Source organism: Pan paniscus, chromosome 14 (assembly GCF_029289425.2).
Source record: "Pan paniscus chromosome 14, NHGRI_mPanPan1-v2.0_pri, whole genome shotgun sequence".
Lineage (NCBI taxonomy): Eukaryota > Metazoa > Chordata > Mammalia > Primates > Hominidae > Pan > Pan paniscus.
In genome coordinates, this window is record NC_073263.2 from 61,555,188 (window position 1) to 61,582,937 (window position 27,750).

General features: G+C 35.8%; 1 protein-coding gene across 2 annotated transcripts in view; it reads right to left on the reverse strand.

The window, feature by feature from the left end:
- The window catches only part of DIAPH3 (diaphanous related formin 3), a 489,712-nt gene that overhangs the window by 363,770 nt on the left and 98,192 nt on the right, over nt 1-27,750 (reverse strand). For both annotated transcript variants that reach the window (XM_003825324.5, XM_055096829.2), the window contains one exon: nt 5,037-5,167. In XM_003825324.5, the coding sequence (XP_003825372.4) occupies nt 5,037-5,167 (131 nt within the window). The remainder of the gene's footprint in view (nt 1-5,036; nt 5,168-27,750) is intronic.

A 27,750-nucleotide genomic window follows, 5' to 3' on the forward strand; every position in this document is an offset into this window, starting at 1 on the left:
AAGAAGAAATGAGGAGCAGGAGCAGTTTGGATAATGAACCTGGAAAAAGTAGCATAAATTAAAAATTCAAAATGAAACATCAGATATAAATTCCAACATATTTTCACAATTGATACAAAAAGTTAAAACTACCAGATAAAGACAAAGATTATCAGACGGGATAAAAAAAATTATTCATATGCTATTTATAATAGATATTCCTAAAATACAAGGTATGAAAATGATTAGTTGGGAAAAATGTAAACAGCCGCACACATCAAGATGGATAAATCTATGAAACAATATTGAGAGGAAATACAACCCTCAGAAGAATGCATGGAAGATGACTGGTTAACATACAGTTCAAAAACATATAAAACCAAACAGTAGGTTAATTAGGAATATGTATATACTAAAACTATAATAGAAAGGAATGATAAACCCAAAACTCAGGACAGTGGTTACCACAGAATAGTAGGGGGAAGGGGTGTTTAGGAATGAATGAGGGTATAGGATTAAGAAGGGATGAAAGGAAGCTTCAAAGCTATAGGCAATATTATATGTCTCAGCCTCATTAGTAGGCAAGGAGATGCATGTTATATTGTTATGACAAATTGTCTTTTGGAAATGTTTAATATCTAATTTAAAAATTTAAAGTAAGTCAAAGTATTAGCAACTTCAAATTTCTGATCTTGAAAGACTTCCTCAGATCATGTTGATAAAAATGAGTACACTGATCTCACTGCTTGTCACAAGTTTTTCTGTCTTTACACATGTGACTTATGGTATGAACTAGATCAACTCTGAAATCAAGATGTTCCACCTGCTTTGTGTTTTTAATCCCAGAAATGAAGAAAAAATGGATTCCAAAAACGACACTTATTAAATGGAATAATGACATTCAAAGGCTGTTTACTTGTTTTCACATAAACACATACATTTCTGCAAAATTTTCCAAAATGATTTTCTCAAAATTATAGTTATCAACTTAAGAATCTCTTTAGAAATCTAACAAAAAGATAACTTTATGAGAAAATTATTCTTGTTAATTTGAAAATGAAAATTTTAACTATGATTAATGGAAAATAATGCCTAAAATTTCAAAACACAAAAACCTGATAAGCCTAGATTTTGAGACAAAAAATCTTACCCTTGACAGGCACATCAAATTAAGAAAATAAAGATACCTTCTATCACTAATTTGCTATATGCATAGATGAGTATGATCTATAAATGCTTGATATCAATCAAAATGATGTTGCTGTCTACCTTTTTATGTTTCTACCCAAATGTATTCCATAATTCAAACATAATTATTGACTATGTCAAGATCCACTAAAAATAATATTTGATAATTTGTAGAAATTGGTCTTTTCCCTGGTGTTCAGAACTAGCTCAAAACTGTCACCGAGAATACTAGATAATCAATAAATAACAAATAGAAGACGTTTGTGATCTCTACATCAAATCTTCATAAAGCAAGGCAAATAATCTAGTATTTAGCATACTGATTTTCACATAATTCATAGAGAGTAAAAGGCTGACATGGCTCACAATTGCTAGGCAGTTTCAGAAGTTGAAGAGTGGCTCTAAAAATATTACATATCCAGAGCCAAGAGGGGAGAGCTAATTGGGAGTACAGAGGAGTCTACTTTTTCCTTGATTTATTTCTCTTTTTTTTTGAGATAGAGTCTCACTCTATTGTCCAGGCTGGAGTGCAGTGGCATGATCTCAGGTCACTGCAACCTCTGCCTCCCAGGTTCAAGGGATTCTCGTGCTTCAGCTTCCCAAGTGGCAGGGAGTACAGGCATGCATCACCATGCCCAGATAATTTTTATATTTTTAGTAGAGACGGGGTTTCACCATGTTGGCCAGACTGGTCTCAAACTCCTGGCCTCAAGTGATCTGCCCGTCTCAGCCTCCCAAAGTGCTAGGACTACAGGTATGAGCCACCGTACTCAGCCTTCCTTCATTTTTTATTTAAATAAATCCTGAACCTACACCAGCATTGGAAAACCATCAATCAGTTCCATTTTCTTTTTTGTTCTATTCAGACATTTTAAAAACTTTAACTCTAATTTACTTAATGATATTACAGGTCTAACAATGATCTCAAACTTAAGAAAAATTAGAAATTCTTTTTAGTCACATACTGTATAAAAATTAAAAACTGATTCAAAGAGCAGGCATATCATAACTAACAGGAAAGTCCAAAAATTTGATCACAGGCACAACTTCCAAGTTTTACATGTCCAGCTAAGTCATTTCTCTAATTGGAACACTGGACAAAGAAATATTCAAAAGTATCTTCTTGAGCCTGGCACAGTGGCTTACACCTGTAATCCCAGCACTTTGAGAGGCCGAGGCGTGTGGATCATTAGAGGTCAGGAATTCAAGACCAGCCTGGCCAATATGGTGAGGCCTGTCTCTACTAAAAATACAAAAATTAGCCAGGCGTGCACCTGTAATCCCAGCTACTCGGGAGGCTGAGGCAGGAGAATTGCTTGAACTCGGGAGATGGAGGCTGCAGTGATCTGAGATTGCACCACTGCCCTCCAGCCTGGGCAACAGAGTGAGACTCCATCTCAAAAAAAAAAAAAAAAAAAAAAAACAGGATCTTCTCAATTTTCTCTCTAAATAAAGTGGCATGATTTCAGAAAAAATTCTCCAATGATATTTTCTATTCTTTTCAATTAAAAAAAACTACTTCATGGATAACATCATGGATTCCTAATAACATATTCTAGAATTGTCCATCCTTAGAGAAACAATTCCACCAGTTTCTAGTTTTTCTTCTTTAAATAAGGTTCAAATGAACCAGACACAGCATAATTTCCCAGTGTTTTTAGGTAAAATCACAATAATAACCCATTGTAAGATGCATAAATTCATATATAAAAACCTTCTATTTTGTTTTCTTTTGTTAGCACAGACATCTACTTTTGAGTAGATGAAGAGGAGGAGAATAATAGTAGTAGTAAATAAAGGGTCTACTCCTCATTATATTCAAAAACTATGAATATTTCCAGTGCCCACTAGCTGACAGATAAACTGAGAAATGAGTGTGAATTGTCTCCCCAGTCAACACCCCCAATAACCTTTCTATGTTTAAACTCCATAGAAATATGGTGTGAATATGCTTTGTTTACTCAAGCCCCACACCCAACATACTACTGGAAAACAGCAGGTGCTCAATAATTTTTTTTTTCGCTCTCGCACTCAAGCTGGAATGCAGTGGCATGATGCCAGCTCACTGCAATCTCCACCTCCTAGGTTCAAGCGATTCTCCTGCCTCAGCCTCCTGAATAGCTGGGATTACAGGCGTCTGCCACCATGCCTGGCTAATTTTTGTAATTTTAGTAGAGACGGGGTTTCGCCATGTTAGCCAGGCTGGTCTGGAATGCCCGACCTCAAGTGATCCACCTGCCTCGACCTCCCAAAGTGCTGGGATTACAGGCTTGAGCCTGTAATATATATATTTTAAATGAACCTGGCCAAACATATTTTTAAATGAACATATTTTACAGGCAAAGATTAAGCTGGACACCAAAGCTCTTCATTTATGAATATATCTGTCAAATAAATTCCCCAATCCATTCTCAGTTTCTAACACTAGCCAAGGTAAGACTAAAGAAGGCTAAAATTAAAACCTCATTGTTTCAATCAACAAATCTTTATGGAGCATTTCCTACATGCTAAACAGCGTGTCTGGTAACGCGAGGTAAGTTACACATATGAAGCCCTAGTCTCATGCCAACCATTAGTCTGCAGTCTAGAGGACAGACTGGAAATGGCAAAATATGGAAAAATAAAGTTGAAATATACTAAAGTTTCTTTGTTGACTCATCATACTCCTTAGATAAATCTCACTCAGTCTCACATCTCAGCAGGTAAGGTTGTTTTCTTTTAAATACATGTACGGTCAAAGATTTCTGCATACTATATCCTAGCCACAGAAATGTCCAAAAAAGTAATAATCAGAGCAAATTCTTCTCCATATCATGAACCTCCAATTATAGTATGCAATTCTAGCCTTCAGAACACACACACACACATATATATACATGACTACATATACATATATTCTTATGCAGAAATAATCATTCATTTCTTACACAATAAAAACCCAAAACCGATCTACAATCCTTGTAGCTCTGAAATTCTCTGTTTCTGACTGTTTAGGTATTTCATAACAACTTCTGCTTGAATTTTTTCAAGAATACTCTTGTTTAGCCACCTACCTAATTCAGAGTTAGCAAATGGCCTCTGAATAGACTGAAATCTCTCTTTTTAAGCACCACAATTAACATACATGATATATTTCAGGTACATCTTCCTGATTTTTGTTTTTTTAACAAGTCTGTCTCCTACCATGCAATAATCTGACAAGTTTAAATATGTCCAGTTTATCAAAATATATTTACACTGATTGTTCAATTTTGTTCACAACTATTTCTTAGAGGCACCAAAAATTAGCCCCATTCCAAAACTGACTTATGGAAAAACCTATGGTATTGTTTTCAGATAAAATACAGGATACAAACTTAAATTTGGACTTCAGATAAACAGTGTGTGTGTGTGTCTAGAATTGAATATTTCTGGTCGTTCTGTACTTTTATTTGGTAAATATAGCAATACTAACCTATAGGCCCCTACAACGACATCATTTCCAACAACAGAAAAAATTAATTAGTGGTATTTCTTACTGCGTCAAATAAGATCAGCAAGTAAATATACAATGACAAAATTCAGGGTGAAACTCAGTCATATTAAATTAATAGTTTCTCACATGACAATTGTCTTTTAGAAAACACCTTAAGTTTCTAAAAATTCTATGTGGGCAAAAGGCTTTTTTACAGTCCCTGAGCAATGTACCACTCAGTAATAAATGCAAAAGGTACTATTGAGACTATATTTCTTCCTGCATATAAATATTAGGTATTCAGTTTGTACTTTGAGAAATTGTTGAGGTTTACCAGGCAAAATGAAAAAAAGTATTAAACTAAAAGAACACATTAATGACATCTGCCCTGTTGGTGTTCAAATAGATGAATTACCTCACAGGATTGCTGGTCAAAGACACTCGGAGAGACTCCAGGCACGTGACAAGTCTCTCATCTGCAGACCCCATTTTCAGCTCATGAATGAATTCCTGAGGTGAGATCTGTCGGCTTCTCTTAAGACTTCCCTATAAAATAAGTCAAAAAATGTTTTGATTAATACTGCATGGAGATTACCCATTAAAAAATAACAAGTTAATCTCCCTAATAGCAGCACATAACTACTATAATTGGCACTATTTGGGCAAGGGTGGTAAATAATTTCCTTACTTCTGCCCAAAAATCTATGAATTCATAATGTGTGGTATCCACAAAAGATAGTAATATAACATCAGAAGGTGTGCAAATTGAAATAACTGCCTTCTCAAATGTAAAATGACATGGAGAACAATTGTATACTATAGAAAATATCTTAAAATACAGTAATATTTTTAGGCACACACAAAATAAAATTCAAAACTCAATACAAGAACTACCCTATTAAAATTAGTATTCTGAGCAGTGTAGAAAAGGCTATTAGGTATTAATTCATTCAACTATCACTATAAGCCTAGTTCTAGGCACTGTAGACACATGGATTAACAAAAAGCGAAGTCTGGAAGAAATGAAAGCAAGAAAATAATAATTTTCTTTATAGTCTAGTTCCTGTAACACAGCACCAAGAGACTCAAAGAAAGAACATCTAACTTGGCAGAACAGATCAGGGAAGCTTGCAAAACAGGGGTACATCTTCCTGGTTTTTCTTTTGTAAGTAAGCATTAGGGAGGCAAAGAATGAGAAAGGAATTAACTTCCAGACCAAAACGTAACACGCACGTACACATGCAGAGAAAAACAAAAACATATGCAACTGAAGACAGAGGCCAGATCATGGAGTGACAGAGCACTACTATGCCATTAGCTCTCCTGGGGAGTTTTGGAAGGATCACTCCAGTGTGAAATATGAATTAGAAGAGTTAGAGTTCACTCATTATTCAACAAACATTAAGTACCTACTAAATACTGGGCACTGTTTTAAGTACTGAGAATAGAGCAGAGATGAAAGAAGAATAAGAGATTGAACTTCCTACCTACATGTAGCTTTACTACATATGGGGAGAAACAGGTAATACATAAAATAACGAAAATGCATTGCACTGTAAATAATAAATGCTGTAGAGAAGAATAAAAGCAGGAAAGAGAATAAGTAGCTTCATATGAGACATGCAATTTTAAACAGGATGGTCAAAGAAAGCCTCACAGAGAAGACTTCAAAGGCCTCAAACTTGAGTGTTTAAATAAAAAGTCTGAAGGAGATAAGACAGCTAACCATGCATATACAGGAAAAAAAAATGCTGTGATGGAGGGAACTGTAGGTTTTACAGTCCACTCAAAGAACTTGGACTTTTACTCTGAGATCAGAAGCAGAGAGATCTGTTGAGAAAGTATCTACATAGCCTAGATAGGAAATGATGAGGATGGTGAACTAACAATAAAGTTCTGAATTATATTATTTGAATTACAGATTCACCATCCAACGGCAGGAAATGAATTGTGTAAGTTCAAAAGAAGATAAGGTGAAGTGGTACGAAATTAGGTGTTTTTCATGTTTTTTGTTTTTATTAATTTACTATAATGTTATTCAAAACAACATTCCCAATAAAGCAAAACAAATTAGCACTGTAAAGACGGGTTATTTTTATTCATGTCATTATCAAAGTAGTAATTTAATAAAGAAGAATTCAATGGTACAATCTCCGAAAATAAAAGGGGAAATGGTGAAAGCTATGAAAATGAACATCCGATTATTTTTACCGCAGTCACTGATATCATTCAAAGAACATATTCAACTTGTACCAACAGAGCACTTATTGATGTCTCTTTTTGCTCTGAATTACCAAAGGATTGATTGTTCAACAGAGAAAATTTAGAAAACACAGAAAAGCAACAGGAACAAAGGTGCCTCAAAATAACTACTGTTAATATATTTCTACATAAAGCATTTTTCTCATATATAGAGAGAATATTAATATATTTGCATATATTTATATTTTAAAACATATATGATATGGTTTGGCTGTTTCCCCACCCAAATCCATCTTGAATAGTAGTTTCTATAATCCCATGTTTTGGGAGGGATCCAGTAGGAGGTAATTGAATCATGAGGACGGTTACCTCCATGCTGTTCTCATGATAGTCAGTGAGTTCTCACGAGATCTGATGGTTTTAAAAGGGGCTTTTCCCCCACCTTCGCTTGGCACTTCTTGCCTGCTGCCATGTAAGATGTGACTTTGCTCTTCCTTTGCCTTCTGCCATGATTGTGAGGCCCCCCCAGCCATGTGAAACTGTGAGTACATTAAACCTTTTTATTTATAAATTACCCAGTCTCAGCTGGGTGCAGTGGCTCACACCTGTAATCCCAGCACTTTGGGAGGCTGAGGTGGGCTGATCACCTGAGGTCGGGAGTTCGAGACCAGCCTGACCAACATGGAGAAACCCATCTCTACTAAAAGTACAAAATTAGCTGAGCGTGGTGGCACATGCCTATAATCCCAGCTATTCAGGAGGCTGAGGCAGGAGAATCGCTTGAACCTGGGAGGTGGAGGTTGCGGTGAGCAGAGATCATGCCATTTTACTCCAGCCTGGGCAACAAGATTGAAACTCCGTCTCAAAAAAAAAATAAAAATAAGAATAAATAAATTACCCAGTCTCAGGTACATCTTATTAGCAGCGTGAGAAAAAACTAATACAATACACTTTACTTATTTAAAACATCATTTGATACCTATTGTTCTATAGGCTATTATCTTTAAGCAATATTTCATGAACATATTCCAATTCAAAACATAAGCCATAAAGAATATGACCTCTTCCTGCCTACAGACTATTGCATTACTTACTTAATTAGTCCCTGGCTCTTGGGCAAGTAGGTTGTTTACAATTTCTTGATATCATAAATTTTTCAAGTTTCCTATGTGTGCTGTCAGGCCAATATTTTTATCCAAAAATATAGCAGTGGAGGCTAACTAGATGATCTCTTGCAGCCCATTCTAAATTTATTACCGAAAAACTTGCAATTTGGGTAGGATCAAAATAAACCACAACTGAATAAATAGATTTTTTTCTTCAACAATAAGTAAGCTCCATGTAGCAAATACTTTTTAAGTATGAGAATAACCAATAAGTGCATGTGGATAAGAATAAAAGTGATATTAAAAGATAAAAAACAAAAACCACCTATCCTACATCTTAGCCCTGTCTCACAAAGACAATAATTCTTAATTCCTTTAAAAGTTTCTTCTGATAGTTACTTAATATGTCTAATTTACCTGATATTTTTAGATTTCTAAATATTCATTATTACCTTTGATTTGTATTATGAAAAATAAGGATTTAATTATCTTCAAACATTGGAACCTCTTCTCTTCCAACTCCTGAATAGCAATAGGTAAACTCAATTGAACCAAAAGATGCCATTCCATGAAATGAGAGCTAACTGAATCCACATTTTATAAAGTCCTTACAGCTACATCCCTAAAGAGATGAGTTCAGGCATCCAAAAATCTTAATGCTTTAGTTCATTTTATTATCACTGAATAGGATATTATATGTCCCAATCATAAAATGCTCAATTACTGTAAGGATATAAACAGACACTTTTCAACAGAAGACATTTATGTGGCCAAAAGACATATTAAAAAAAGCTCATCATCACTGGTCATTTGAGAAATGCAAATCAAAACCAAAATGAGATACCATCTCACGCCAGTTACAATGGCGATCATTAAAAAGTCAGGAAACAACAGCTGCTGGAGAGGATGTGTAGAAATAGGAACACTTTTACACTGTTGGTGAGAGTGTAAATAGTTCAACCATTGTGGAAGACAGTATGGTGATTCCTCAGGGATCTAGAACTAGAAATACCATTTGACCGAGCAATCCCATTACTGGGTATACACCCAAAGGATTATAAATCATGCTGCTATAAAGACACATGCACACGTATGTTTATTGCAGCACTGTTCACAATAGCAAAGACTTGGAACCAACCCAAATGCCCATCAATGGTAGACTGGATAAAGAAAATGTGGCACATATACACCATGGAATACTATGCAGCCATAAAAAAAGAATGAGTTCATGTCCTTTGCAGGGACACAGATGAAGCTGGAAACCATCATTCTCAGCAAACTAACAACAAGAACAGAAAACGAAACACCACATGTTCTCACTCATAAGTTGGAGTTGAACAATGAGAACACATGGACATAGGGAGGGGAACTTCACATACCAGGGCTTTTCGGGGGGTTGGGGGGCTAAGAGAGGGATAGCATTAGGACAAATACCTAATGTAAATGATGGGTTGATGGGTGCAGCAAATCACCATGGCACGTGTATACCTATGTAACAAACCTGCACGTTCTGCGCTTGTATCCCAGAAATTAAAGTATTATTTTAAAAAAAGAAAAAGGAAATACCTATAGATAAAACTACATTTGTGGAGAGAAATTGAGGACAACCTACAAAAATAAACGTTATACCATACTCACAGATCAGAAGACTTAATTTTATTAAGAAATCCATTAAGTACATTTTCTGAAAAAAAAATCCATAGATTCAACGAATGATTACTGTCAAAATCCCATCAAGTGTTTTGTAGAAATTGAAAACTACATTCTAAAATTTATATGAAAATAAAGGAGACCTAAAATAGGAAAAACAATTGTGATAAAGAACAAAGTTGGGGAGCTTACACTATCTGATTTCAAGATTAACTGTAAATCTATAGTAATCAAATTAGAGTGATACAGGCATCAGTGGAATAGAGAGTCCAGAAATATAACTTATATCATCAATGATTTTCACAAAAGTTGTCAATATGATTCATTGGGGGGAAGAAGAATCTCTTCAACAAATGGTGCTAGAACAATTGGACTTTCATATGAAAGAAAGTGAACCTGGATCCTAGACCTAAAAGTAAAAGCTAAAACTATAAAACATCTAGAAGAAAACAGGTAAAAATCCTCCTTGCCTTGGAGAAGGCAAAGATTTCTTAAATAGGACACAAAGAGTACTAGCTATAAAACTAAAATATTGTACCTCATTAAATTCAAAAGTATCTTATTAAATTAGTTTCAGTAAGGAAATGAAAGGGAAGCACAAACCAGGAGAAAATATTTGCAATACAGTTAAGAACTGTATAGTGTCTGAGATTTCAACTTACAAGCTAAGTTAGCCTGTTACTATTTCACAGATGCTGGCAGAAAACACAAGACTCCTGGATTAGAGCCAAAGGACTTCATTATGCATGTGTTGGGTCCCTAACCCACCCAGTCGCACGGGGACAATGCAGGGCCCATGGTGAATGCCTGCACATGCAGTGGATTGCATCATAAGAGAAGAACACAAAGCTTGGGGGATTCACCATTTTTATAGTGAGCAGTAATAGGCATGCTCATTGTGCAGAGAGAGGCAAAACCTCGCCTCTCCAGGCTACTCACTGCAAATGCAACTCAGAAAAATGGGATGGGTAAAGAGCAATCAAACCTTGCATTCCTGGCATAGCCAGCAAGTAGATGTAGGGAAACTCAGGATCCATGGAAGACTGCCTCTCCCAATGATACATTTCATAAAGGACTAGTATTCAGAATAAAGAACTCCTATAACTCAATAGTAATAAGACAAATTAATAAACAGATTAAAAACTTCATAACAGAAGATATCTGAATGGCCAATAATCACATGAGGACATGTTCAAGATCACCTGTCAGCAGAGGAATTCAAATTGGAACAACAAATGAGGGAGTGCTACACAGTCCCTATAGTAGTCTCCTAGAGTAGTGAGAATTTGATACTCCTGGAACTCTTCTACACTACTGGTGGACATATAAAATGATACTATCACCCTGGAAGATGTTTGTTTCTTTTAAGTTAAATATACATTGCCCATATTACTCAGCAATTGCAGTTAGGTGTTAAGCAGGAGGAAAAAAAATGAAAAAAATCTACGATGTATGGAATACCTTTATTCTTAATAGTCAAAATCTGAGAACAACCCAAGTATTCATCAACAAATTATAGTATAACCACACAATGAAATACTATGCAGCAATAAAAAGAATTCACTACTGATAAATGCAACAAGACAAAGGAATCAAAAAATTATGCTAGGTTGAAGTAGCCCAAACAAAAAGTACACAGTGGATGGTTCTATTTATATGAAAAACCAAAACTAACCTGTCAATCTTTTCTCTAGGACCATTACAATTCAGGCACAGAAGCAGAGCTATTAAATTTGGTGTGTTTGGCTGGAGGATAGGATTAAAAGGAGGCAACATTTTAAATAGGGCAGCAAGTAGATTTAACCAATAAACACTGGGAAAGACAGACTAAATCCACTAGCTAACGATAATTACTTCAGCCATATTGAACTGTCCAACTTGAACAATTTGTTGCCTCAAGGATTTGCATTCCCACCTGAGAATCCTGCCTCTGACACCCTCCGCCCTTATCCAAACCCTCACCACCACTACTACAACCCTTACCCAGGCCTACTCCTAAACATTGGTTAGACCTGGGCTGAGAGTGGCTTCCCACAAAAGGCCTCTCGTGAGCCACGCAATAGGTCCCTTCCCCCAGTCTATGGATTCATTTTTCATAACTCTTACTCTGTATTAAAATAACTTTCATTACTACTTATTATTTAAAGGATATATTGAACACCTATTGTGTGCCAAGTACTGTTTACATGATGCAGACACAGGAGTGACGTAAAAGTCAAAGATGAGTCCTAGGACTTCAGTCTATGCCAAAACATGGTACCATCTACTTAGATGGGGGAGATAGAATAAAGAGAGTGAGTGATAGGGGAAATAGCTATTTAAGAGCCTCTAGAGAAAATAATATCTTCTGTTCTAAGAAAATAACGCTTGTGCGGCTAAGCGTGGTAGCTCATGCCTGTAATTCCGGCAATTTGGGAGGCTGGGGCAGGAAGATTGCTAGAGGCCGGGAGTTTGAAAACATACCGGGCAACACAGTGAGACCCCATCTCTACAAAAAACATTTTTCTTAATTAACCCAGCATGGTGGTGCATGCCAGTAGATCTAGATACTCAGGAGACTGAGGTTGGAAGATCACTTGAGCCCAGGAGTTTGAGGTTGCCATGAGCCATGATCGCGCCACTGCACTCCAGCCTAGGCAACAGAGCAAAACTGTGTCTCAAAAAAAGAAAAGACAGAAGGAAAGAAAATATCACTTGTGCAGAGACCAGAATGAAGAGGAGAGGACATGGGAAAGCTGAGAAAAAGAACTTCTAGCAAACAGAAGAGAAAATACAAAGCCTTGTGGCAAGAATGAACTTGGCATATTTAGAGGACAGTAAGAAGACTCAGTGAGCACGATAAGAGCTACAGATGACAAGGACAGACAGAAAAGGCAGGGCTCCGATCCTCTAGGCAGGCAGCTGAAAAACTACAGCCTGAGTGTCAAATGTTTTTGTATGATCTTGGGGCTGAGAATAATTTTTACATTTTCAAATGCTTGTTAAAAAGAAGAGGAAGAGAATGAAGAGGAGGAGGAGGAGGAAGAAGTGAAGAAATCAGAAGCAGCAGCAGCAGCAGATGCAACTGAGACCATATGTGACAAAGTCTAAAATATTTACTGTGTGGCCATTTAAGAAAAAGTATGCCATCCCCTGATAGGATCTTATAAACCATGGTAAGGACTTTAGGTTTTATTCTGAGTGGGATGGATAAGTATTGGACAGTTCTGAGCATAGAAAGTATAAGATGAAATAAACATTTTTTAAGGATTTTTCTAACTACTGTGTGGCAACAGACTATACATGGCAAAATGTGAAACAAGGAGGTCAGTTAGAAGACTACTGCATTGTCTGGTCAAGAGTTGTTGGTAGCCTGGCATAAGATGCAGTGATGGAAAACATTAGATGTCCTCAATATGAAAATAAATTTTCAATGTACAGCAGACAGGAGGCTGGTAGTTTAGATGTAAGAATGAAAAAAGTAAACTGTGAAGATGATGTCTAGGTTTTTGTTCTCAGCAAGTAAATGAATACTGTCTACTGATCACTGTGACCTGATCACTAAAGACCCGTTTTAGTGGTGGATTAGGGATAAGCCTGATCACAAATTCAAGAAGAAAAGCAAGAAGAATGGACAACTCTTAGGAGATTTTCTGTAAAGGGGAAAAAAGAACTGGGGCAGTGGCTAGAGGGAATCCTGGGGTATAATTTGGGGGGAGTGGGAAAAAAATATATATATATGGTAATGTTTGCATGCTGATGAGAATGACCAAGAAAAGGAAACAAAACTGATGACGCAGGGAGGTAGGTACAGGCTCAGAAAAACAAACAAGCAGCCAAACAAGGTGGCTCACGCCTGTAATCCCAACACTTTGGGAGGCCAAGACAGGTGGATCATCTGAGGTCAGGAGTTCGAGACCAGCCTGGCCAACATGTCAAAACCCTGTCTCTATTAAAAATACAAAAATTAGCCAGGCGTGGTGGCGCATGCCTGTAATCCAAGCTACTTGGGAGGCTGAGGCAGGACAATTGCTTGAACCTGGGAAGCAGAGGTTGCAGTAAGCTAAGATCACACCATTGCACTCCAGCCTGGGCAACAAGAAACTCCGTCTCAAAAAAAGACAAGCAAACAAAACCCACTTGAGCAGATGACAGAGGATGTGCCCTACTATACAAGGGGAGAGACTGACCTTATACAGCTGCAAGGAAAGTTTATCACTGTAAAAAGAGCAAAAGCAGAGTTTAAGGGAACAGATTCTGGTACCTTGTCAGATCTGATGATTAGAAAGTGAGGTATGGCAGTTCTATTCTGATTACATCAACATTCTCAGTGAAAAAAGCAGCAATATAATCAACTAAAAGTGAGAACACCGAGCTGAAGGTAGGAAATTGTTTTCAGGAAGTAAAGAATTGCAATAAAAATGGTCATGTGGTAGGATATCAGAGCACTGTTAAGGGCTTGCTTATTAACTGAGGTCATTCAAAAAACACTAGTCACTGTAGCAGCTACCTGCTTCCTCCCAGATGCATGCTGTGCTGAGGTGCAGATGCAGAGGAGGGGGGCAATTTAGTTTAACCAAGGGCAGGGTTTATATGAACGATGAGGCAAACAAACTGATGGTATGTGTGAGAGTGAAGATCTGAGGGTGTTAAGTATATAAGGAGAGAAGTAAGGGCATGGCAGGAACAGGGAGGTGACGAACATGAAACATGTAAAGTCAATGGGTCAGAATTGCCAATGGGATTGCAAAATTCCTAAAATGAGGGCACTAAGTAAATAGGGAAGATAGTGCACAGGAAAGGAAGTCTGTAAATCATATTTAGAAGTGGTATTTTACTGTCCCAGGTGACTGAGATTGGGTGAAAAAACAAAGTTCACTAGGAGTGATAAAGTCAAGTAAATGAGAAAGTGGGATGTTGGACAGATCACATATGTGAATAATGAAATCATTAGGGATGGTGGAGGTGGTAGTAGCATAAGGAAAAGCAATCAACTAGGTAGCCCAGTCTTCAAGGTATAAGAAGTCTGTCATACATGCCAGCATCTGTGTGTGATGCCATCTTCTCCACTAGAATACATCCTACAGGGCAGTGTCTGCATCTGCCTAATTCATCACTGTAACACCAATTCTTTGCAAAGTGAATGGCTTTCAGTGAATGAATGAAGTTATAATAAAATGGAAGGTATACATAGACTAAGGTTAAAATAAGAAAAGAGCAAAGGCGGGCGGATCACCTGAGGTCAGGAGTTCAAGACCAGCCTGGCCAACATAGTGAAACCCCGTCTCTACTAAAAATACAAAAATTAGCCAGGTTTGGTAGAATCCATCTGTACTCCCAGCTACTTGGGAGGCTGAGGCAGGAGAATCACTTGAACCCGGGAGGCAGAGGTTGTAGTGAGCTGAGATCACGCCACTGCACTCCAGCCTGGTGACAGAGCCAGACTCCGTCTTAAAAAAAAAAAAAAAAAAGAAATAATAATAAGAAAGAAGAAAAGTCACACACACCTCTTAAATTAAAGAAATAGGAAATAGACCAGAGAGACTATTTTTCAACACAATTAACTACCTTTTATTATATTACTATCCAAACACAGGTATAGAAAAAAAGGAAATTGAGGGGAAAAATATTATATTACAAGAATAATCAGAAATACTCCTTTTAAGAACAGCTCTTGTATTTCATTTTACATAACTTCAAAGGAAGAGGGAAGTACGGGGAGGCAGGAAAGGATACTCACGGCTGCATATCTTTAAGTCCATTAGCCATGAAGATGAAAATACTTAGAAAGCTTTATCCCCTGTGGTATCAAAACATATTAGTGAGATAAGGATGTCTGCCTGACATCACAAAAATTAGAAGGATATTTATCCAACATAATTTTTAAATCTTTTTAAATCCTTTAGCAAATTTTATTCTAAAATACCAAATGCAGCATAGAAAGAAAAGTACATAGATTCCTCTTATCATATTCTTTATTAAATGTATTCTAAGGTACAAAAAGTAATATACCCTTTCCCATACCATTTCTGTTCGTCTGAAACTAAATGCTCTTTCTTTTGCTAGGTAACTATTACAGGTAATAGTAACCCTCCCCTTTGACCTGTCTTGAAAAGATTACTTTGTCCCTACCTAAATGACTACATTTCATCTCAGTTCAGGTGTAACATACACTTATTCAGTGTATGTTCACTCACTATTCTATCTCATTGTTTGCTTTATTCAATGTATAAAAATACATTGAATTTCTAGTTACCAGTTGATTTTTGAAATAACTGAATGGTTTTTATACAACCATAAAGAATCTACCATTTATTAATGACCAGATTTTTAAAATAATAAATGTAAAAAAAAAACTAAATCTGATATATCTACACACTCTGAAAGAAGATGATACAGCATAATGCCAATATCGATCGGGACAATGACCTTCTTTATCTGCCTAATAAAGTATCTAACATATGGTAGTTGCTTAAAGCAAAAGTTTGCCTAGAATACCTGTGATATCAAAGGAGTCAGAAATTATATTCTTAAACACTACTCCAATCACTGTAGACTGTTTTCCAACTCACTAAATGATACCTTATTTCTCCCAGATAGTAGCCTATACCAAAATTCCCCATGCAACATCTTCAACTGCTGGTGATAGCTTAATCTTTAAATCACACTTAAACCTGTAGAGAAAACCAGTATTTTTTTTAACATGAAGGCCCATAATATATAGCCTCTAGAGATTAAAATATTAAGATATCAGAGAACTGTAAGAATAGTTTGAACTTTAATTTTTATGTGAAGTTAGTTACTAGATTCTAGATCCTCCTCCATAACATTTACTTTGTAATTTTAAGCAAGTAAATTACAGAAAACAGAAAACTGTTATCTACATAAAGCCTAAATGGTGAAAAAGCTTACGTTCTCATAGTGATAAGAGAGTTAAATGCACTCTTGCATGGGTATATGTATCTATCTCTATGCCTGTAGGTTTCTATTTAAGTCAATACCATTAATTAACTGCCTCAGTTTTTCTTTGATTTTGCAATTGCTGAATTCCCAGTACCTACTCAGGTGATGAGACTTGTGAAGAAGAATGAGATGATATGAAATGTCAAGACTATTTAAAGAAATAGTTTGCACTGGTAGGGACAATATTTTAAGAGCAGAGCAGAGTCAGCGCAGTACAAAACAAGGGTAAGCACAGTTGCTGCCAAGAGGGTAATTATAATCTAAATTACTATCATGCATATTACTATTAAAATGCATTGCGACTATTTCCTTGCATTTTTCAAATGATTTCAAGCATCTCTAATGTCAATGATCAACAGAAACACTAAGCTGTCACTGCTGTATGAATAACTCATTTTCAGAACATATACAAACAGATCTCCAGTGCCAATAAAATCTGTTATTCACAGATAATTTTATGCAAACACATAGTAGAAACTATGAAAGCTGAAGAATATTGCAGAAAGGTGCATTCACCAACAAAATAAAGTTTAGCAAGGGATTCCCTTAAAGAGTTACTTGGCTTTTTAAACAAACATTTAATGAGTATCATTACGTGCCAAAAACTCTGCCTATAATTTGGAAGCTGGTTTTAGAGTACATTAAAAAGCTTAAAATTACCAACTATATTTTACCCAAAAAAAAGATAAAGTACAGAAAATATGCTACTTCCCCCCCTTTTCACTTCTAAAATATCTCTATAAAGAATAATTATAATGATCTAATACTAATTTTAGACACTTAGAAATTAACTTGAAATAGCAGAAGAAATTTGACACACAACATTCTCTTATTATCCATCAATATTTAACCAGCATGACCTCCAATCTAATGGAAAAGCTGTCCTGCATTGGCCCAGTGCCTTCAATAAGAGAGTTGATTATTTAGACTATTTTACATATTTAAGAAGTGTTGCTTCAACTGCTGAATGCAATACTCCAGTGTTATAACACTTCTACCTGCTTACCATGACCAGAACTGAAGTATTCTTTTAGCTCTTAAGCCTCAAAAAGGATATACTATACAGATAACAGTCTAATGTTTCTCCCATAGCCAGAGAATACTAAACAAACCATGATGGACCACATAATGGAGTAGCATGCAATTATAAGAAAAAAAGACAATATCTCTATGAGCTGATAAAATCATATCCTAGAAAGCATGTGTAACTAGAAAACATGCCAAAGAATATCTACAGTATATTACCTTATGTTTATGAAAGAAATAAATGAAAAAATACACATATCTCTTCATTTGTGCAAAAAGACACAGGAAGGAATAAGGAACTAATACAATCGCATACCTTCGGGGTGGATGGGAATGTGGTAGAAAAGATGAGGAGAGAAAATTTCCAGAGAAGAAAGGGGGATGAGAGACTAAGTGACAATTTTTTGCATAGTTATTTTTTGTAAAGTTCTGACTTTTTTAGTATAGTCCTCCTTGTATAGTTCTGACTTTTGGAAATATGTTAATGTTTCATACACTTGAAATGAGAAATATTAATATCAGAAAGAGTGGAAGGAAATCCTAAAAATCCAAACACAAGAAACCTAATTGTATTTCAAATGAACACTAATGTCAGAGAAATAAGAGTATGAAAATATGGAAGGCTAGAATGAACCCTGTAATGTTAGACTCTAACTAAAGATTATCAACATGAACTTGAGGTTTTTGAATATATATAAAATACATATATTATCTATTATCTATTTTATATGTTATATATATTATCTGCTATAATATATTATCTAGCTATATATATAGAAAAGAGAGAGAGGAGAGAGAAGGAGCAATAGAGACAGAGAAAGGAGAGTCGGAGGGATACAGATACATAGATATAGATAGATGAAAGGAAGAATAAAGATGGGTATATGTATACAAATATGTGTTTTCTATACATGGATCTACATGTATTTCATATACACACATACTCATGTACATATACACATATCACATACATGTAAATATACACCCATATGTACTTGTGTATTTTTATTTTATTTTATTTTTCCTAGCTCTGTCTATAAGGGCCTAGAAGATATACCATTAAAAGACCTAGCATCCAGATCTTGAATTCTAAATAACATTCTCCACTAAAAGGAACTACAAGGAACTTGGGGTCCTTGGAGAAATGTCTGACTCCAAGGCTGGGTGTAGAATAGTACCAGATGATCCTGGAAGACAGTGTACAAGACAATGAGGAAGTATTCAAAGAATGATAGGGACAAAAAAGGACAAAGGAACTAGCTTGAAGAGACTTCTACTGGCCAAATCTATCTGGGGGAGTGGGAAGAGATAGGGAGTTACTACTTAAACCATATGAAGTTTCCTTTTGGGTTGACAACAATGTGCTGGAACTAGATGGTAGTGCTAGTTGCATAACACTGTAAAGATATTAAATGCCACTGAATTGTGCAATTTAAAATGATAAATTTTATATTATATAAATTTTGCCCAATTAAAACAAGTTTTTCATTCCTCCTAAGAACTTGAACAAGGCAAGGATGCTCACTTTCACCACTTCCATTCAACACCGTACTGGAAGTCCTAGCCAGAGCAATCAGGCAAGAGAAAGAAATAAAGGGCATTAAGAGGAAGTCAAACTATCTCCGTTTGTTGATGATGTGATCTTATACCTAGAAAACCCTAAAGACTTCTCCAAAAGACTCCTAGATCTAATCCATGAATTCAGTAAAGCCTCAGGTTACAAAATCAATGTACACAAATCAGTAGTACTGCTATATGCCAACAACAACCAAGCTGAGAATCAAATCAAGAACTCAATCCCTTTAAAACAGCTACAAAAAAATAAAATACCAAGGAATATACTTAACCAAAGAGGTGAAAGATCTCTACAAGGAGAACAAGAAAACACTGCTTAAAGAAATCACAGATGACACAAATGGAAATAACATCTCATGTTCCAGAATTGGAAGAATCAATATCATGAAAATGACCATACTACCTAAAGCAATCTACAGATTCAATGCAATTCCTATCGAGATAACAATCCCATTCTTCACAGAATTAGAAAAAGCATTCCTAAAATTTATATGGAACCAAAAAAGAGCCTGAATACCCAAAGCAATACTGAGCAAAAACAACGAATCTGCAGGCATCACATTATCTGACTTCCAATTATACGACAGGGATATAGTAACCAAAACAGCATGGTACTGGTATAAAAGGAGATACACAGACCAAGGGAACAGCATAGAGAACGCAGGAATAAAGCCAAATACTTACAACCACTGATCATCAACAAAGCATACAAAAACATAAATTGGAGAAAGGACACCTTATTCAATAAATAGTGCTGAGAAAATTTGATAGACACATGTAGAAGAATAAAACTGGATCCCTATCACTCACAATATATAAAAATTAACTTAAAATAGACTAAAGAATTAATCTAAGACCTGAAATCATTAAAATTCTAAATGAAAACCTAGGAAAAACTCTTCTGGACATTGGCCCTGGCAAATAATTTATGAGTGAGACCCCAAAAGCAAATGCAACAAAAAACAAAAAATAAATGGAACCTAATTAAACTTAAAAGCTTCTGCATAACAAAAGAAATCATCAGTGTAAACAGACAACCTACAAAATGGGAGAAAATATATGCAAATTATGCATCTGACAAAGAATTAATATCCAGAATCTAAAAGTAACTCAAATCAGCAAAAAAAAAACCAGATAATTCCTTTAAAAAGTGGGCAAATGACATGAATAGACACTTCTGACACTTCTCAAAAGAAGATATAAATGGACAAAAAAAATGAAAAATTGCTCATCACTAATCATCATGGAAATGCAAATTAAAACTATAATGAGATACTGCATTACTCAGCTAGAATGATCGTTATTAAAAAGCCAAAAAATAACAGATGTTGGCATGGATGTGGTGAAAAGGGAACATTTATACACTGCTGGTGGGGATTTAAATTAGTACAACCTTCATGGAAAACAGTAGGGAGATTTCTCAAAGAACTAAAAGTAGATGTACCATTCGATCCAGCAGTTCCACAAATCACTTTATCAAAAAGACACCTGGACACGTATGTTTATCACAGCACAATCTGCAATTGCAAAGACATGGAATCAACCTAACTGCCCACCAACTGGTGAGTGGATAAAGAAAATGTGATGTGTTGGTGTGTACACATGTGTATGTATATATATACACACATACACATACACTGTAATACTACTTGGCTATAAAAAAAGAACAAAATCATATCTTGCAGCAACTTGGATGGATCTGGAGGCCATGATTCTATGTAAGTAACTCAGGAATTGAAAATCAAATATTGCATGTTCTCATTTATAAGTTGGAGCTATGCTATGTGTACACAAGGCATACAGCGTGGTATAATAAATACTGGAGGATGAAAAATTACCTTTTGGGTACAATGTACACTACCCATGTGACAAGTGCATCAAATCCCAGACTTCACCACTATCCAATTCATACATGTAACCAAAAACCACTTGTACCCCTAAAGCTGTTGAAATAAAATTAAAATTAAAAATATTAATTAGATTAAAAACTGTTAATATGTATAAAAAGTATGACTTACATGTTCTATATATGTATTAGATGTTCAGTAAAAATTTTTTAATGGTTAAAAAACTAAAAAATACAATGTTTTAAAAAAATTTATAAAATAGAAAAAAAAAACTAATTTGTAGTGTTAGAAGCCAGGAGAGAAGCAGTCTTGAAGAGGAGAAAGGGTAGTGACTGAAACATTTGAGTTTATGGGCATTATTCTATTTCCACAGCTAGATATTGATTACATGGGTGTGTCTACTCATTGATAATTTATCAAGTGGTATCCTTAAGATTTATGGATTTTACTGTATGAACGTAATCTTAAAAGTACTAAACAACTATTTTTAAATTTACAAATGTTTTATGCTTTATGCTATTTATAAGGTACATTCAAATCAAATTCTTCTGAAATCCTTAATTCAGGTTTTTAAACATACCACTTAAAATACTTTACATAGATTAAATAAAAAGGTCATATGGTGTCACACAGGACCACTTGTTTTTATTTTGGATCTTCAGTATACCTCTAGTATTGGAAAATGTTTACTCTCACCTAAAAAACAAATTGTGATTTAAAGATTTAAAGGCAGCTCAAAGTTGGGGGGTGGGGGAGCTGATTAAACAAACATGGATGTTCTAATTTGCCAGCCTCTATTTGATGGTTCATTGAAGGATGAAGATGTGTTCAGCACATCTGAACGGATAGAAAAAATCCACTGATGTTCTTAGTCATTGGTTCATTATCATCTTTACTGTGTTGATTATGTTTATGTAAAAAGAAAAGCCACAACAAAACTTCATTGGGCATTTACCAACAAAAGGGGAGGAGGGACAAGAAAACACCAGCTGTTCCAGTCTTTAAAATTAGGCAATTTGTTTTCCAATCCCTCCAGGTAATCGCACAATTATTTGCCTCCACAGTTCAGAGTACTACTTTCAAGTGTCACTGTTACATTTATACTTTAAGTCTGTCTTCCTTTTTTTTCTTTTCTTGATTTTTGGAAGAACACCACCTTGCCTCTTCATATGTACAAGCTAGCCTATAAATGTAATCTGTTTATATTAGTAAAAAGCTCAAAAACATAAACAGAACAAAATCTAATTCACTTTCTAGATTATTATTCATATTAATAATAGTACCAGCTAAATACAGGCAAAAAATAAATAGTAGAGAGGATAAAACAAAATCTTTGGATCATTGGATCACACCCCACTACAATCCATTATGGGAGTTTGGTCTCCGATTTCCTCAGTAAAAAATGCTCACAGTGGTTATGGAGTGGAAGAAGCTGCAAAATTGAAATATACTGGGAAAATGCCTGCATTGTTGTCACAATAAGCAAATATTCTCTTTTATGATTAACAGTTTTTAAAGCTGTGCAGGTTATAGAGTAAAGCAAAAGAAGAAAGTACTCACCCATAGTTTGCAGGGTAGGGTAAGGGAACAACTTGATCAAATGAATAGATCAAAATGAGAAGCAACTAAAGTCCAACCAAAAGAGTTGTGTTGTTCATTTGTTTATACTTCATCCTCCTTGTAACTAACTGGATAGATTGTCTCATACGCCTTTTATATTTCCCAGAATCCTGGGCACTATTATGTTCTAAACAGAAAATGCATAAATACTTCTTAAATAAAAGAGAGGGTAAAAAGGGTAATAGACCTAAATTTACTGAACTGCCATGCTCCTAAGAAAATTCACAAACATGAAAATTTAAAATTTTAATAATATACAAAATTATATCTAGTGATTTTATAAATTCATAATTTCTAGGATGTTCTGTAAAAACCCAGCTATCCACCTAAAAGATACATTCAAATAACCATGTAAGTATCTATTATATACTGTTATAATAACCACTGAAACTCAGAAATAAGAAAATTCTGCCCATGAGGTGCTCATCATTAGCTGAGTAAGAACATCTAAACAGTTAAAAAGTAAGGGATACTGTACATGAACCTAGTCTCTGGGAGCAGAAGGGAAGATGTCCCAATTGTTGCCTAGAAGGTCAGGAAAGCTTCCCAGCAGAGATCCTACAAGAACCAGGTCTTAAAAGACCAGGATTGGAAAGCAGAATAACAAAAGCACTATGGGCCACGGCAGAGTCAGGTGGAAGAGCTGGTGTGTTTCAGGAGCTATATGTCCACATTTACAGGTTTTATAGGAAGGGAGAGAATAGAAGCACAAAACACACAGAAACAAGAAAGTGAAATGTGCCTACCTCATACTAAGGAAAGGAGACCTTAACGCATGGACAATAGGATGGAACTGCAAAACTGATTGGAAATGAAGTTACAAAAAGCTGTATGTTAGAAATACATTCAAGCAACAGTGAGGAAGACTGAGACATGAGCCTCTCCAGAGGCTTAGAAGGTTACAGAGACAAAGAGGCACGTTCAGGTGGACATGAATAAATATATCTTCTCAGTTCTACCATAACGTTTAAAAAAAAAAATCAAGAAAGAAACAGCTGGAAAAAATTGCTACATTTGATCACAAAACATGCCCCTCCCCCCACACACACCTCCCACCCCCACATGTAAGAAGGAAACTAAACATATCTGACTTCAAGGAACTTAAAAGACAAAATACAGGGAGAATTGTTTTTCCTCTTAATAGACGCTAAGCAAAGGAGCGTCTCTCAAACAATCTAACTCTTCTCAAAAATATTCAATTTTCTACTATCTAAAAAAAGTAAAAATTTTCCAAAACCTACCTTTCCAACCTCATATCCCACTATTCTCTTTCGTAAGAGCCTTAACTCCGGGGGGTGAGGGGGAGAACAACTTTCCGATCCAGCTATGCATACCATGGTTTTCCCTATACAAACATCTTTACTGCCTACAGCCTCCTACACAACCCCACCTCCAAATGTTCAAATCCTATCTGTTCCTTCCCAACAAAACCTCTTCTAACCCCCTCGGCAGGAGATAGTGCTGACCCTCAAATTCCCACCTTAGGTTTATTTCCCCTATTTTATCTTAATTATTTCTACCTTGTTTCAGTGACATATTTAGACATTTTATGACCACAAGATTAAAGACTCCTTGAGAGAAAGATAAATGTTGGGTTTATCTTTACCTGCATCTCAGAAAACAGGAACTCAAAAAACATTTTAAAAAATTTTTGTAATCCTTGATTAAAACCATATTGGGGCTACTGGTTAAAACAAGATACTTACATCCATTTATTCATTCTACATTTGCTGGACATCTATTATATACAAGTAGTGTTTTACATGTTAAAAATACAAAAATGAACAAAACCTGCAAAATTCCTGTTGAGCTCTGGAAATACATGCTTGGGAATTTTACCAATTTACTGGGTAATTCTTTCCAGAGTAGTTTTTTTACGATTACTACTTAAACCAGTGTTTCTGTATACTATTTCCTTCCAATTACCTTTAAACCTTTACATTCTGACATCTACCAAGCACAACCCCTCATGAACATCATGAATAAATAAGGATATCTGTGCCAGTAGAAAAGGTGAACATGTCAGATTCTCAAGTTCTGTGGTACTGTGAAGGAACTTGAACAAAAATACAGGCATACCTCAGAGATATTGCAGGATCAGTTACAGACTATGATAATAAAGCAGATAGATATTACAAAAAGTGAGTCACATGAACTTTTTGGTTTCCCAGTACACAGAAAAGTTATGTTTACACTATATTGCAGTCTATCAAGTGAGCAACAGCATTAGGTCTTAAAACAACATACATAATTTTAAAATATTTTGCTGCCTAAAAATGGTAACGATCATCTGAGCCTTCAGCAAGTCCTATTTTTGCTGGTGAAGGGTCTTGCCCTCAATGTTGATGGCAGCTGAGTGATCAGTGTGGTTGTTGCTGATGATTAAGGTAGCTGTGGCAATTTCTTAAAATCAGACAACAATGAAGTCTACTGCATCAATTGACTCTTCCTTTCATGAAAGATTTTTCTGTAGCATGCAATGCTACTTGATAGCATTTTACTTTCAAACTTCTTTCAAAATTGGAGTCAATCATCACAAATGCTACTTTATCAACTAAGCTTATGGAAGATTCTGAATCATTTATTGTCATTTGAACAATGTTTATAACATCTTCACCAGAAGTAGTTTCCATCTCAATAAACCATTTTCTTTGCCCATCCATAAGAAGCAACTCCTCATTTGTTGAGCTTTATCATAACATTGCAGAAATTGTCACATCTTCAGGCTCCACCTCTAATTCTAGATCTCTTGCTATTTACACCACATCTGCAGTTATTCCTCCACTAAAGTGTTGAACCCCTCAAAGTCATCAATGAGGGTTGAAGTCAACTTCTTCAAAACTCATGTTAATGTTCATAGATAGACCTCCCCCCATGAATCACAAATGTTCTTGATGGCATCTAGAATGGTGAATCCTATCCAGAAGGTTTTCCATGAGAGGAGTCACTATCTATGGCAGCTCCAGCCTTGAGAAATGTATTTCTTTCTTAAGACTTGAAAGTTGAAATGACTCCTTGATCCATGGGATGCAGAATGGATGTTGTGTTCACATGCATAAAAACATTACTCTCCTGGCCAGGCACAGTGGCCAACGCCTGTAATCACAGCACTTTGGGAGGCCGAGACAAGTGGATTACCTGAGATCAGGAGTTCGAGACCAGCCTGACCAACAAGGTGAAACCCTGTCTCTACTAAAAAATACACAAAATTAGCCAGGCATGGTGGCACGCACCTGTGATCCCAGCTACTCGAGAGGCTGAGGCAGGATAATCACTTGAACCCAGGAGGCAGAGGTTGCAGTGAGCCAAGATCGCACCATTGCACTCCAGCCTGAGCAATAAGAGCAAACCCCCATCTCAAAAAAAAAGACATTACTCTCCTTATACCTCTCCATCAGAACTCTTGGATGACTAAATGCACTGTCAATGAACAGAAATATTTTTTTAAAGAATATTTTTTCTGAATAGTAGGTCTCAACAAGCGGGCTTAAAATGTTCAGTAAACCATGCTATAAACAGATGCACTGCCATCCAGCATTTGTTGTTCCATTTCTGGAGTGCAGGCAGAGAAGATTTAGCATCATTCCTAAGGGCCCTAGGATTTTTGGAATGGTAATTGAGCATTGGTTTCAACTTCAAGTTATCAGCTGCATTAGCCCCAACAAAGGAGTCAGCCTGTCTTTTGAAGCATTAAAGAAAGACATTGACTTATCTGTAGCTGTGAAATTCCTAGATGGCATCTTTTTCAAATATAAGGCTTTTTCATCTATATTGAAAATCTGTTGTTTAGTATAGCCACCCTCATCAATGATCTTAGCTACAGCTTCCGGATAACTTGCTGCAGCTGCTACATCAGCATTTGCTGCTTGTGTCACCTTGCACTTTTATACTATGAAGGTAGTTTCTTTCCTTAAATCTCATGAACCAACCTCTGCTAGGTTCCAACTTTTCTTCTGCAGCTTCCTCACCTCTCTCAGCCTTCATAAAACTGAAGAGAGTTAGGGCCTTGCTCTGGAATAGGCTCTGGATTAAGAGAATGTTGTAGCTAGTTTGATCTTCCATCTGAACCACTCAAAACTTTCTCTATGTCAACAATAAGATTGTTTTGCTTTCTTATCATTCACATGTTCACTGGAGTAGCACTTTTAATTCCCTTTAGAATTTTTCCTTTGCATTCACAACTTGGCTGTTTGGCATAAGAGGCTTTTGGCCTATCTCAGCGAGTTGACACACCTTCCTCACTAAGCTTAATCATTTTTAGCTTTTGATTTAAAATGAGAGACATGGGATTCTTCCTTTTATTGAACACTTAGAAGTCATTGTAGGGTTATTAACTTCCTTAATTTTAACATTGCTGTGCTTCAGGGAATAGGGAGGCCCAAGGAGAGGAAGAGAAACAGAAAAGAGTTGGTCAATGGAGCAGTCACAACACTTATTAACTTCACTTTCTAACATGGGTGTGGTTTGTGGCACCTTAAAACAATTACAAAAGTAACATCAAAGATCACTGATCACAGATCAGCATAACAGATATACAAACAAATAATGGAAAAGTTTGAAATATTGCAAGAACTACCAAATACCAAAATGTGACACAGAAATATGAAGTAAACACATGCTGTTGGAAAAATGGCATCAATAGGTTTGCTCAATGCAGGGTTTCCACAGTCCTTTAATTTATTAAAAAAAAAAAAAAAAAGCAGCATCTGCAAAGACCAATAAAGCAAGGCATAATAAAACAAGGTACACCTATATTAATAATAGTAAAACTACAACTATTATAATACAACTATTATAATTTCTTCTGTTCCCAAATCTGATCTTATGTTGCACTTACTGATTGTTTGACTCCCCTAATAAAATGTAAGCTACATTAGGGTAGGGACATGATCAACTTTGCTCATCATAGTATTCCTACTGCCTAGTAACAGTGCCTGAAACACAGCAATATTTGTCAAAAGAAAAATGAATGAACAAGGGAGAGAGAGATGAAACAATTCCACTAATTTAAGAGATACACTGCTGTTATGGTATCTCAAACTAAAGTTCATGACTTGGAGACATGACCCATGTCAACTCATCAACAAATTTCCATTTCTGGAGTTGATCTTTAAAAAATTTTCCCAAGTTCCCAGAATAGTTTATAAATATGCTATCTTCC